The sequence below is a fragment of the Geotrypetes seraphini genome, chromosome 11, assembly GCF_902459505.1.
Source record: "Geotrypetes seraphini chromosome 11, aGeoSer1.1, whole genome shotgun sequence".
Lineage (NCBI taxonomy): Eukaryota > Metazoa > Chordata > Amphibia > Gymnophiona > Dermophiidae > Geotrypetes > Geotrypetes seraphini.
Genome location: NC_047094.1, coordinates 18,913,441 through 18,926,071, shown reverse-complemented (window position 1 = coordinate 18,926,071; position 12,631 = coordinate 18,913,441). Strand labels below are relative to the sequence as shown.

The 12,631-nt window shown below is 46.1% G+C and overlaps 1 protein-coding gene across 2 annotated transcripts in view; it reads right to left on the bottom strand.

The window, feature by feature from the left end:
* The window catches only part of MICALL2 (MICAL like 2), a 118,382-nt gene that overhangs the window by 60,859 nt on the left and 44,892 nt on the right, over positions 1 to 12,631 (bottom strand). For both annotated transcript variants that reach the window (XM_033914326.1, XM_033914325.1), the window contains exons 3-4: positions 6,326 to 6,467; positions 1,304 to 1,494 (exon numbers count right to left, since the gene is read on the bottom strand). In XM_033914326.1, coding sequence (XP_033770217.1) covers positions 1,304 to 1,494; positions 6,326 to 6,467 — 333 coding nt within the window. The remainder of the gene's footprint in view (positions 1 to 1,303; positions 1,495 to 6,325; positions 6,468 to 12,631) is intronic.

Genomic DNA, 12,631 nt, shown 5'->3' with positions numbered 1-12,631 from the left:
TGATCCTACTGAACCTTCTTCCCCTATTTACAGATTAACACAAACTCAAGTGAGAGGAAAAAGGTTGAAGAACTGCTTGAAGAACCCAGAACAGCAACTGTGTTCCTACTTAAAGTAACCAACACTTCTGAAGTCAGCCCTAGCTGTTCACCTGACAACCTTCAGAATTACTACCCAACCACTACCCACAGTAAAGGCTTTTGCTGGCACAGAAGAGGCATTTTAGAAGGAGAAACCTCTTGGATGAATTTGGATTTTAGATTTATTGTAGAGAATGACACGGAGACAAATTTGTCCCTGTCCCCGCAGGAGCTCAATTTCTCTGTCCCGTCCCTGTGAGGTTTCCCACTGTCCCTGTCCCATTCCTGTAAGCTCTGCTTTAACCACACAAACCTTGAACACTTATGATTTTAAAGTGTTTGAGTCTTGTGCAGATGAGGACGGAGCTTGTAGGAATGGGGCAGGGACAGGAAAAGAACTTGCCAGGACAGGACGGAAAAATGAGTTCCCACAGGGACGGGGAAAAATTTTTACCCGTTTCATTCTCTAATTTATTGCACACCTCTTCCCAAGCTGAGTTACATTCTGGTACAGGATTTATTTCCATGAACAAATGGGCTCACAATCCAAGTTGTACTTGAGGCACTGGACAGTGAAGTGACTTGCCTAAGCTCAGAAAGGATATCAGCGGGAGAACTGAGATTTTGAACCCTGGCTTGCAACCTGCTTCTCTAACCCCTTAAGCTACTTCTCCCCTATGCAGTTTTAACTTCTCCATTCCGCTTCCCCCCCTGGCCTCCCCGCACTGTTTACCTTCCAGGAATATCCTGCAAACAAGATCGCGGTGTTAGCGATCTTAGTAGCGCTTCGGAGCTGGTTCCTCTGTCGCGGTCCCGCCCCTCCTCTGACATCAGAGGAGGGGCGGGACCGCGACGGAGGAAACAGCTCTGAAGCGGTACTAAGATCGCTAACACCACGATCTTGTTTGCAGGCTGTTCCGGCTGGAAGGTAAACAGTGCGGGGAGGCCAGGGGGGGAAAGCGGAAGGACAGGGGGGTGGAAGCCGGACGCCGGAGGGGGAGGAGGAAGCCGGCAGCAACACTTCCCGACTGACCCTCCCCCTCGCCTTCTAAAGCAGGTGCGTCAGCTGCCGCTCCTGCTTTAGGGGGCGAGGGGGGAGGGTCAGGCGAATCGGGAAACCGTTTTTTTGTTTGTTTGTTTTGAACCGATTCGAATCCCAAGATAAGTCCCAAGATAAGTGCCCCATCTAGAAGGTTCTGGCCATGTGAGCCACCGTTTCTTACAGTTCTCACGGGAGAGTGTTCGGTCACTATGCTGCGCTTTGACGGCACTGGGCTTGTCTTCACGGTAGACGGATGATGGGCCCTGGATGATTTGGGACTTGGCGTCATCCTGGTTTCTGAAATGGCCTTCTTCCCCGCTGGCTCATCACCAGCCTCTGAAGGAGGCCTTTTGATAGCAGCCATGCCTCCAACTGAAAGATAAAAAAAAACAAAACATTGCATCACTTTAGTACCTATCGACCAGCAGATTGGAGCTTATGTTATATGTAAAATTAAGTTGCCAAGACATGAAGAATCCCAACAAAGAGATTCGGGGGATGGAGCAGAATTCTAATTTGATTTAAGAAAATAAAAAATTACCACTTTCTTAGACAAGAAGAATTTCAAAACTATGAGGGGCATTAAGATCCCAAAAAACCATTTCAAGCTTCCAATTTAAACTTAATGGAGAACAGATAGAAAGAGAAAGTGCCTCTGAACCTAATGTGAATGATCCAGTAATTCAATGAGACATAATTCCCTCAGTAGTTCTCCATGTCAGTAGCATCAGAAGCAAAGTGAAAAAAATCTAGCCGGCCTTTGGTTATCGAACATAGCAAGTTGCACCTACACTGCTACTACATCTTCTTAAACTGGTTAAGGGTTTCATAAGAACATAAGAATAGCCTGACTGGGTCAGACCAATGGTCCATCAAGCCAAGTAACCTGTCCTCATGGTGGCCAATACAGGTCACTAGTACCTGGCCTAAACCCAAAGAGTAACAACATTTCATGCTACAGATCCAGGGCAAGCAGTGGCTTCCCCTATGTCTTAATAACAGACTATGGACTTTTCCTCCAGGAAATTGTCCGAACCTTTCTTAAAATAATTTTATAATGGATGCAGAGTTGAGTTTGGGTTGGTGGACAACTTTAGATGGGGGGTGGGGAGGGTTGATGGTTGGAAAGAGTGGAGTGGGTTTTGTTTTACTGAGAGGTCAGGGTGGGTGGAGAATTTTAGATGTTGAAAGGAGTGCAGCAGGGATTTTGGTAATGAGTTGTTGGGGAGGGGGGGGTTGATGGTGCTGAATGAAGCATGCTGGGACAAAAAGATCCTCAGAGGGAGGGGGGTTGATGGTGCTGAATGAAGCATGCTGGGACAAAAAGATCCTCAGAGGGGAGCTCGGGATTCTATTGGTTATAGATTTGCTCATTTTTTATTATTATTTTATGTGAGAATTCAGCATAATAATCAAGCATATACTTGAAAAAGCATATTTTAAGGAAAAAAAAGTGCATCCTATACGCCAGCAAATATGGTAAGTAGAACTGGCCTTTCTCTCTCTCTCTCTCAAGTGGTAACAGCAAGGACAGTGAACCCAAAAAAAGAGCGATTCGGGCAGGGCCGGTTCAAGGAGATTTCAGCGCCCCAGCCCATGCCCGGCCCTTCAATCGATGGCCCAGCCGGTTCTCTCCTCCCTCCTCTGATGCTACTGCCCAGTCCGGCAGGATGAAGTTTCATAGGCTAGCGTTGGAGGAGGGGTAGGGAAGTGCTGACACTGGCCCATGAAGCCGCATCCTGCTGCATCAGGAGAGGGAGGAAAACCACAAAGTAGCTTAATTTATGGGCTCGTGACGTCAAGGCCCTGGGTGTTTGGCACCATTTATTGCCAGCGCTCTTGGCCAAAGCCTCACCTGGTCCATAGTTTAAACCAGCCTTGGGTTCAGGAGCAGAACCAAAAAGCAATTATTTTTGATACTTCCATCGGTATGACTAATGATCATGTGAGGTTAATAGCAAGATTTACTGCTGCTGCGATCCAACTATTTTGAAAACATGGAAAGATGCATTTTTATTATCTTTTCAATTTTGGTGGAACTCAGTTTGCTCAGCCATAATGGAAAAGAGAGGCAAGCAGGCTAAACTCCAAAGGTTGTGGTCACCTATACAAGAATATGTAGAACATGGTTGAGTGTTATTAAAGAATGGATAAGTATGTACGTACAGGTATGAATGCATGAATGTATGGTTTTTCACTCTGCAAATGGGGTGGGATGGGTGGACTACGAGAGAGATTTTCTTAGAAGTTTTAAGAATAAAGAGGATGGAACGCCTCTCATATGATGAAGGACTAAAAAGGTTAGGGCTCTTCAGTTTGGAAAAGAGACGGCTGAGGGGAGATAGGATTGAAGTCCACAAAATCCTGAGTGGAGAAGAACGGATACAAGTGGATCCATTTTTCACTCTGTCAAAAGTTACAGAGATTAGGGGACACTCAAAGAAGTTACAAGGAAATACTTTTAAAACCAATAGGAGGAAATATTTTTTCACTCAGAGAATGATTAAGCTCTGGAACGCATTGCCAAAGGGTGTGGTAAGAGCGGATAGCGTAGCTGGTTAAGAAAGGTTTGGACAAGTTCCTGGAGGAAAAGTCCATAGTCTGTTGTTGAGAAAGACATGGGGGAAGCCACTGCTTGCCCTGGATCGGTAGCATGGAATGTTGCTACACCTTAGATTTTGGCCAGGTACTAGGGACCTGGATTGGCCACTGTGAGAACAGGCTACTGGGCTTGATGGACCATTGGTCTGACCCAGTAAGGCTATTCTTATGTTTTTATATCCTTTGCATTGTGACGATATTGTTTGTGAACAGATGTGTTATAATTTATATTCTCACCTGCTTAAATGTATGTTTAGTATATAGTAACATATTAAAAAAATTTTAATAAAATTTTGGAACTTAAAAAAATTAAAAAGCAGTATCAGCCACTATATATCATTCATCAAAACATAGAAACATAGAAGATGTCGGCAGAAAAGGGCTACAGCCCATCAAGTCTGCCCACTCTGCTTACCCACCCCCTGTCTATGCCCTAATGACCCAATTTCCTTATCTTGACTCTCGTAGGGATCCCACATGGGTATCCCATTTATTCTTAAAGTCTGGCACGCTGTCTGCCTCGATCACCTGCACTGGAAGCTTGTTCCAATGATCAACCACTCTCTCTGTGAAGAAATACTTTCTGGTGTCGCCATGAAATTTTCCGCCCCTGAGTTTGAGCGGGTGCCCTCTTGTGGCCGAGGGTCCCTTGAGAAAGAAAATATCATCTTCCACTTCGACACATCCCATGAGGTACTTAAATGTTTCGATCATGTCTCCCCTCTCCCTACGTTCCTCGAGAGTGTAGAGCTGCAATTTGTTCAGTCTTTCTTCCCTTGAGCCTCGAGATCATCCTGGTGGCTGTCCGCTGAACCAATTCAATTCTGCGCACATCTTTACTGTAATGTGGCCTCCAGAATTGCACCCTGTTCATTGTTTTTGCAGTGCAAAGCAATAGGTAGGCCTAAGTCACAGGCTAAGATCTCTTCACTTGCCAAGTGGAATTGTGAACACATTATATACTAGATAAGATAAACACAAATAGCTTTAACTTTTTTTCCTAGTTTGCTCTGGAATCTTGGAACCAGTAAAGAACATGTCGCCAGCTAAACAGGAACAGAAGGTCAGAGATCAAATGGTGTGGAATTTGGCGGGGGGGGGGGGGTGAGGTGGGGTGGATGGTATGTACTGTCAACAGAAGGCATGTTCATTACGGAGCTCTTTCTGCATGTGAAAAACAGAACTAGAAGCGCGCCGAAACGGCCGCGCCAGCGCGGATGAGAATTTTTCCTCCTTCAAGCTCCGTTGCCTCAAAGTCAATGAGGAAGAGGAACTAAAAAGCAGGAGATGAAGAAGGAGAAACTGGAAAGAATCCATAATGGCAGCTGTTTTTGCCCCTTCGCTTTTCAACATTAGGGAAAGAATGTGAAGTTTATGTGCACACACGCAAAGGAGCATGTGACTAAGAAAACACAGTAAACCAGATGGAATCTATCCACATAAGTGTCCTTGGCTTAGGGAAAGCAGCAAAATTGGAGGAATCCCTTGATGCATGACAAATATTACTTGAGGGGGAGGGGGGAACATCTATAGTGCAGGTGAAAATAGGGTTACCAGAATTTTACAATTGTAAAATTCGGACCTATGGCCCCGCCCCTAGGCCCACACAGCTCTACCCAGCCCCGCCCAAGTCACGGCCCGGTTTGCCCCAGCCTCACCCCTTCAACCTGTTCTCGTGCTCGGAGCCGCTTTGGCAGGGAATCCGCGCGTGTGCGGGGGTGTCAGGTCAAAAGCGTGCTGGGACAAAGGCGCGCCGGGATAAAGGCGCACGCAGACAATTGAGCGCAGTGCGGAGGCGTGTACCGCAGAAAATTACTGTTTTTAGGGCTCCGACGGGGGGAGGCGTGAGATCGCGCCGCGTTGTGGGGGCGTTGTGGGGGGTTTGGGGGGTTGTAACCCCCTACATTTTACTGAAAACTTCACTTTTTCCCTGTTTTTAGGGAAAAAGTTAAGTTTACAGTAAAATGTGGAGGGTTACAACCCCCCAAACCCCCCACAACGCCGGCACGATCTCTATTAAGTAAACTGGGGGGGCTCCCCAAGAAAACCCCCCATCGGAGCCCCTAAAAACTGTAATTTTCTTCGGCGCGCACCTCCATCTTGCGCTCAGTTGTTGGCGCGCGCCTTTGTCTTTCGAAGGGTTGTCTATGAACCGTGTGCAGGTGTGATGCGATTACTTCACATGCGGGCGCGTGACATCACCGACACGGTCCCGAGCTGGAAGCTTTACAAAACACGGACAAAGTGCAGTGTTTTGAAAAGCTGTCCGGACGCCCGGACATGTCCTCTAAAAAGAGGGCCTGTCTGGGTAAATCCGGACGCCTGGCAACCCTAGGTGAAAGCAGTGGAGAAAGGTTTAGATTATGATTATAGGAACCCTTTACATACGTGGATATCTGGAAGGCCTTGATTCGCTCAGACTCCTCAGGCCCCGCCCCTTGGGAGGGGCTTGAGACGCCTCAGGCCTGAGGAGTCTGAGAAAAATCAGGGCCTTCCAGATATCCACTTAGGGCAGATTAAGATTGGCGTGTGCATTTCACAAGGCGTAATTGACGGGGCGCATTTGTCGTGCACGGATTTGTCGGTTTGCCAGAATACTTACTAGGTGAGCGTCCATGGAAGTAATTGTAGTATTGGGACACATAGGTCAGGATGCTGAGTCTGTCCGGCACTTTCAGATTCACCATATCTTCAGCATCCAGCAGAGCGGGAATTCCCAGCTGCTCCTCGGCAACATGGAAAGCCTGAAACGGAACAAAAAAAAAAGAAAATCGGGTTGTTCTGCCAGTGGACTCGAGCATGAGAAAAGGGAGAGGAAAGGACTGCAAAAGGTAAAAGCAGATGAAAGACGAGCAAAAGAAGGCTACGAAGGGAGAATTCAGATTCTCTTGAATATTTTTCATTGTATTGATTTTTGTTGTTTTAAATCAGGGGTGTCAAAGTCCCTCCTCGAGAGCCGCAATCCAGTCGGGTTTTCAGGATTTCCCCAATGAATATGCATGAGATCCATTTGCATGCACTGCTTTCATTGTATGCTAATAGATCTCATGCATATTCATTGGGGAAATCCTGAAAACCCAACTGGATTGCGGCCCTCGAGGAGGGATTTTGACCCCCCTGTCCTAAGTAAAGTGTGTTCCGTTAATGGTTTGATACAGGGATCTCAAAGTCCCTCCTTGAGGGCCGTAATCCAGTCGGGTTTTCAGGATTTCCCCAATGAATATGCATTGAAAGCAGTGCATGCAAATAGATCTCATGCATATTCATTGGGGAAATCCTGAAAACCCGACTGGATTGTGGTCCTAGAGGAGGAACTTTGACACCCCTGATCTAGTGGATAGGGTGGATGGTCTATGCCAGGGGTGTCAAAGACCCTTCTGGAGGGCCGCAATCCAGTCGGGTTTTCCCCAGTGAATATGCATTGGAAGCAGCACATGCAAATAGATCTCATGCATATTCATTGGGGAAATCCTGAAAACCTGACTGGATTGCGGCCCTCAAGGAGGGACTTTGAGATCCCTGGTTTGATAGATTCTTATTTTACAATCCTCCTAGGTAGTTGTTATTGTCTTAAATAGTTCTACTGCATGGGTAGGGAACTCCGGTCCTCGAGAGCCGTATTCCAGTCGGGTTTTCAGGATTTCCCCAATGAATATGCACGAGATCTATTTGCTTGCACTGCTTTCAATGCCTATTCATTGGGGAAATCCTGAAAACCCAACTGGATTGCGGCCCTTGAGGAGGGACTTTGACACCCCTGTTTTAAATGATGACTCTTTGTTTTGTCCTAATGTATATTTTACGAATGTTGGATGATCAGATTTGTGGGATACAATTGGAATAAAACATTGACCTGCCCTGCTAAACCAGAAAGAACTAGGCAAACTTATGAGATGCAACCTAAACCCAAAACAAATCAGCACCCCTAATCTGTCTTGTAAATCAAAAGCATCCAGAAGGGAAAGTCCCAAAATCCCAACACAAAGCACAGACGCAGGGAGGCAGCAAAATTCAACCTGCTAAAGTCCAGAGCGACAAAGAGAGCTTTCTGTGCAGTCGTCCACTGTCGGAAAAAAATATAACTAGACATAACAAGGTCAACATGTTATGCAAAGTGAGATCACGGAGAAAAGTACTGAAGAAAATCAGAGGCAGAGGCCAGAGGACATGTTTAGACTGTTATTAGTGTGAATACCTGTATATTGGAATTTTCCAGGAATGGAAAGGCTCAGAAATAGTTTAGCAATAACACATTTTTGGTTGAAGGGGCCAAACAAACCATCCTTCATACTTGGTCAACATTACACTCATCTTTTTTCCTACTACGCTACGGTTTCATTTTGATGCTGCCAATAAGTTCCTCCTAAGAACATAAGAACATAAGCAGTGCCTCCGCTGGGTCAGACCAGAGGTCCATCATGCCCAGCAATCCGCTCACGCGGCGGCCCATCAGGTCCAAGACCTGAGTAGTAATCCTCTATCCATACCCTTCTATCCCCTTTTCCTTCAGAAAATTGTCCAATCCCTTCTTGAACCCCAATACCGTACTCTGTCCTATCACACCCTCTGGAAGCGTATTCCAGGTGTCCCCCACCCGTTGGGTGAAGAAGAACATCCTAGCATTGGTTCTGAATCTGTCCCCTTTCAATTTCTCCGAATGCCCTCTCATTCTTGTAGTTTTTGAAAGTTTGAAGAATCTGTCCCTCTCCACTTTCTCTATGCCCTTCATGATCTTGTAAGTCTCTATCATATCCCCTCTAAGTCTCCGTTTCTCCAGGGAAAAGAGCCCCAGTTTCTCCAATCTTTCAGCGTATGACAGGTTTTCCATACCTTTTATCAAACATAGAAACATAGAAACATAGAAATTGACGGCAGAAAAGGGCCTCAGCCCATCAAGTCTGCCCACACCAATGACCCACTCCCTGACTTTTATTCCCCTAGAGATCCCACGTGAATATCCCATTTTCTCTTAAAATCTGATACGTTGTTGGCCTCAATCACCTGCTGAGGTAGCTCGTTCCAATGATCGACTACCCTTTCGGTGAAGAAGTACTTCCTGGTATCACCATGAAATTTCCCTCCCCTGACTTTCAGCGAGTGCCCTCTGGTGACTGAGGGCCCTGTAAGACAGAAGATATCTTCTTTCACCTCTATACGTCCCGTAATATACTTAAAGGTCTCATGTCTCCCCTCTCTCTTCGTTCTTCCAGTGAGTACATCCGCAGTTTTTTTAGCCTTTCTTCATATGTGAGTTCCCTGAGCCCCAAGACCATCCTGGTAGCCATTCGCTGAACCGACTCAATTCTCAACACATCTTTCCGGTAGTGCGGTCTCCAGAATTGAACACAATACTCCAGATGAGGTCTCACCATGGATCTGTACAGCGGCATTATGACTTCAGGTTTTCTGCTGACAAAACCCCTACGGATGCAGCCCATCATTTGTCTTGCCTTGGACGAAGCCTTCTCCACCTGATTGGCAGCCTTCATATCATCACTAATGATCACTCCTAAATCACGTTCTGCCGTGGTCTTGGACAAGGTTTCTCCATTTAGTGTGTAAGTCTGTGTGGATTTTTCTTACCTAGGTGCATCACTTTACATTTTTTAGCATTGAAGCTTAGCTGCCAAGTTGACGACCACTGTTCCAGCTGCCGTAGGTCCTGCGTCATAGTGTCAGGCACACTGCTTTTACCTACTATGTTGCATAGTTTGGCATCGTCGGCAAACAGTGACACTTTTCCTCTAAGCCCTTGGGTCATATCTCCTATGAATAAATTGAATAGAATCGGCCCTAAGACGGAGCCCTGTGGTACTCCACTCGTCACTGCTGATGTTTTGGAGGGGGTACCGTTTACCATCACCCTTTGAAGCCTACCACTTAGCCAATCCCTAACCCATGTAGTGAGTGTATCCCCTAATCCCATAGATTTTAGTTTGTTCAACAGCCTGCGGTGTGGGACGCTATCAAAAGCTTTGCTGAAGTCCAAATAAATCACGTCCAGGGACTCCCCGGCATCCAGATGACTAGTCACCCAGTCAAAGAAGTCAATCAGATTAGATTGGCAGGATCTTCCCCTGGTAAATCCGTGTTGGTGTGGATCACGTAGATTTTCTTCATCTAGTATTTGGTCGAGTTTCTGTTTGATCAGTGTTTCCATGAGTTTGCACACTATGGATGTGAGACTCACCGGTCTGTAATTTTCTGTTTCTGTTCTGCAGCCCTTTTTGTGGAGTGGAATTACGTTAGCTGTTTTCCAGTCCAGGGGTACTCTTCCCGTGCGCATGGAAAGATTGAAGAGCACGGATAGTGGTTCAGCTAGAACTTCACACAGCTCTCTGAGCTGTCACTTTCTTCTGAACCCTCTCGAGTATCGCCATATCCTTCTTAAGGTATGGTGACCAATATTGGACGCAGTACTCCAGATGCAGACGCACCATCGCCCGATACAGCGGTAGGATAACTTCTTTCGTTCTGGTTGTAATACCTTTCTTGATTATACCTAGCATTCAATTTGCTTTCTTAGCGGCCGCTGCACACTGTGCCGACGGCTTCATTGTCTCGTCCACCATTACCCCCAAGTCCCTTTCTTGGGTACTCTCACTCAGTAACAGCCCTCCCATCGTATAGCTGTACCTTGTGTTTCTGTTTCCTACATGCAAGACTTTACATTTCTCTACATTGAACTTCATCTGCCATCTCATCGCCCACTCCCCTAGTCTGTTCAGGTCCCTTTGTAAGTCCTCGCAGTCCTCTTCCAAAGAAGTACAGTACTCCCCCAAAATTCGCAGGGGTTCTGTTCCAGGAAGACCCGTGAATTTCGAAAAACTGCAAATACAGTTTTTCAGATGATCGAAGGCAGGAGAGGGCAGCTGGGGCGCTGGTGGGTGCTTAAATTATGAAGCCAGGCACATTTTCCGAACACCTCTTCCTGGTACTAAAGTCATGGTTACACCAATCAGGAGCTGCTTTGATACGCCAGATAGCGTGTCAAAGCAGCTCCTGATTGGTGTAACCATGACTTTAGTACCAGGAAGAAGCGGTCGAAAAATACCACGAGTTACTGAGTCCGCGATTTGCAAAGATGTAGGATCACTAGCTTAGTAAGGGGGGTGCATGGGGGGGGGGCGGTTCGCCTCAGGCGCGGTCTTTATAAAGGGCGCAGGCAACCGCCCTCCTCTCTGGCTTCCCCCCCAGCCATGCGCCTCTTCCCTTCCCTCGTACCTCTTTTCATTTTTTCCTGCAAGAGCAGCATTGAGAACTTGCTGCCCGCGTTGGTGTTGTCTCTCTCCAACGTTACTTCTGGGCCCCCGAACCTAGGAAGCGACGCCAGAGATAGCCGACACAATGCGGGCAGCATGTTCATGCTGTTGCTCTCACCTAGAAAATTAAAAAGGTCTGGGGGGGGGTTAGGATTTTTCCTGACGTTTCTAGAGCTACTCAATTTCGATGGAAAGAATTTTTGAAGTTAAAGCTTAGAGTTTTGGCCCTAGAGGCGTCTTTTTATTTAAAATTTCCCTGTAAATGCTTAGTTAAGTTACATGATGTTGAATATGTTTTCTGGGATCCCATTCAATTGCAACAATTTTTAGTTGCACGTGAGCAAAAATAATATTATTTCTTTCTTTCTTGTATTGTTTCATCCCTAAGATCTTTGAGGAGGCATGTATCCCTATAAGTAGGGATTGATATAAGGTTTGCGAAGGTCGAGTTCAAAAATTTTTTCTTTTAGCTTTATTTTACTTTTTGCTTGCTCTTGGTGAGCTGAGAATCTTTCCTTTATCTTTTCTTTACTGTTTCTTGTTGTATTAGTACCTTGCCCCCTCCCCCCCAATTTTGTGGGCTTAAAAAAGGGATTTATGTATGATGAAATTATGTACTTTGATTGTAGATTTCTCTTTTTTTTCCTGTTATTAATGGATAATGTATTATTCAAATTATAATAAAAATATAAATATGATTATAAAAGGTTCGGGGGAAGGGAGGGGGGTGCACATTAGGCGGGGGGGAGGAGCGGGGGTGGAAAAGAGGGTAGGGAGAGGCGCCCTTGCCCTCACTATGCCACTGTGCAGGATCCCACATTTGAGCTTGTTTAAAGGTTCTTGCAAGTGAGAGCAGCTACTGGTATATCCTTGACCAAAGAACATTCTTCTTCTATCGAGAGGGTCTCAACACACAGCTTTGGGAGAGACGAGCAAGGAGCAGTGAGGGAGGAACGGGACATCCACCTAGCCTAGTAATCAATGGGGTAGCAGATGTCTCCGCTAGATCAGCAGTTCCCAACCCTTTCCTGGAGGACCACCAGCCAGTCAGGTTTTCAGGAGAGCCCTAATGAATATGCCTGGGGCAGATTTATGTGCCTGTCACCTACATAGTAACATAGTAACATAGTAGATGACGGCAGATAAAGACCCGAATGGTCCATCCAGTCTGCTCAACCTGATTCAATTTAAATTTTTTATTTTTTTTTATTTTTTTCTTCTTAGCTATTTCTGGGCAAGAATCCAAAGCTTTACCCTGTACTGTGCTTGGGTTCCAACTGCCGAAATCTCTGTTAAGACTTACTCCAGCCCATCTACACCCTCCCAGCCATTGAAGCCCTCCCCTGCCCTCCCCTGCCCTCCACCAAACGGCCATACACAGACACAGACCTGCAAGTCTGCCCAGTAACTGGCCTAGTTCAATATTTAATATTATTTTCTGATTCTAAATCTTCTGTGTTCATCCCACGCTTCTTTGAACTCAGTCACAGTTTTACTCTCCACCACCTCTCTCGGGAGCGCATTCCAGGCATCCACTACCCTCTCCGTAAAGTAGAATTTCCTAACATTGCCCCTGAATCTACCACCCCTCAACCTCAAATTATGTCCTCTGGTTTTACCATTTTCCTTTCTCTGGAAAAGATTTT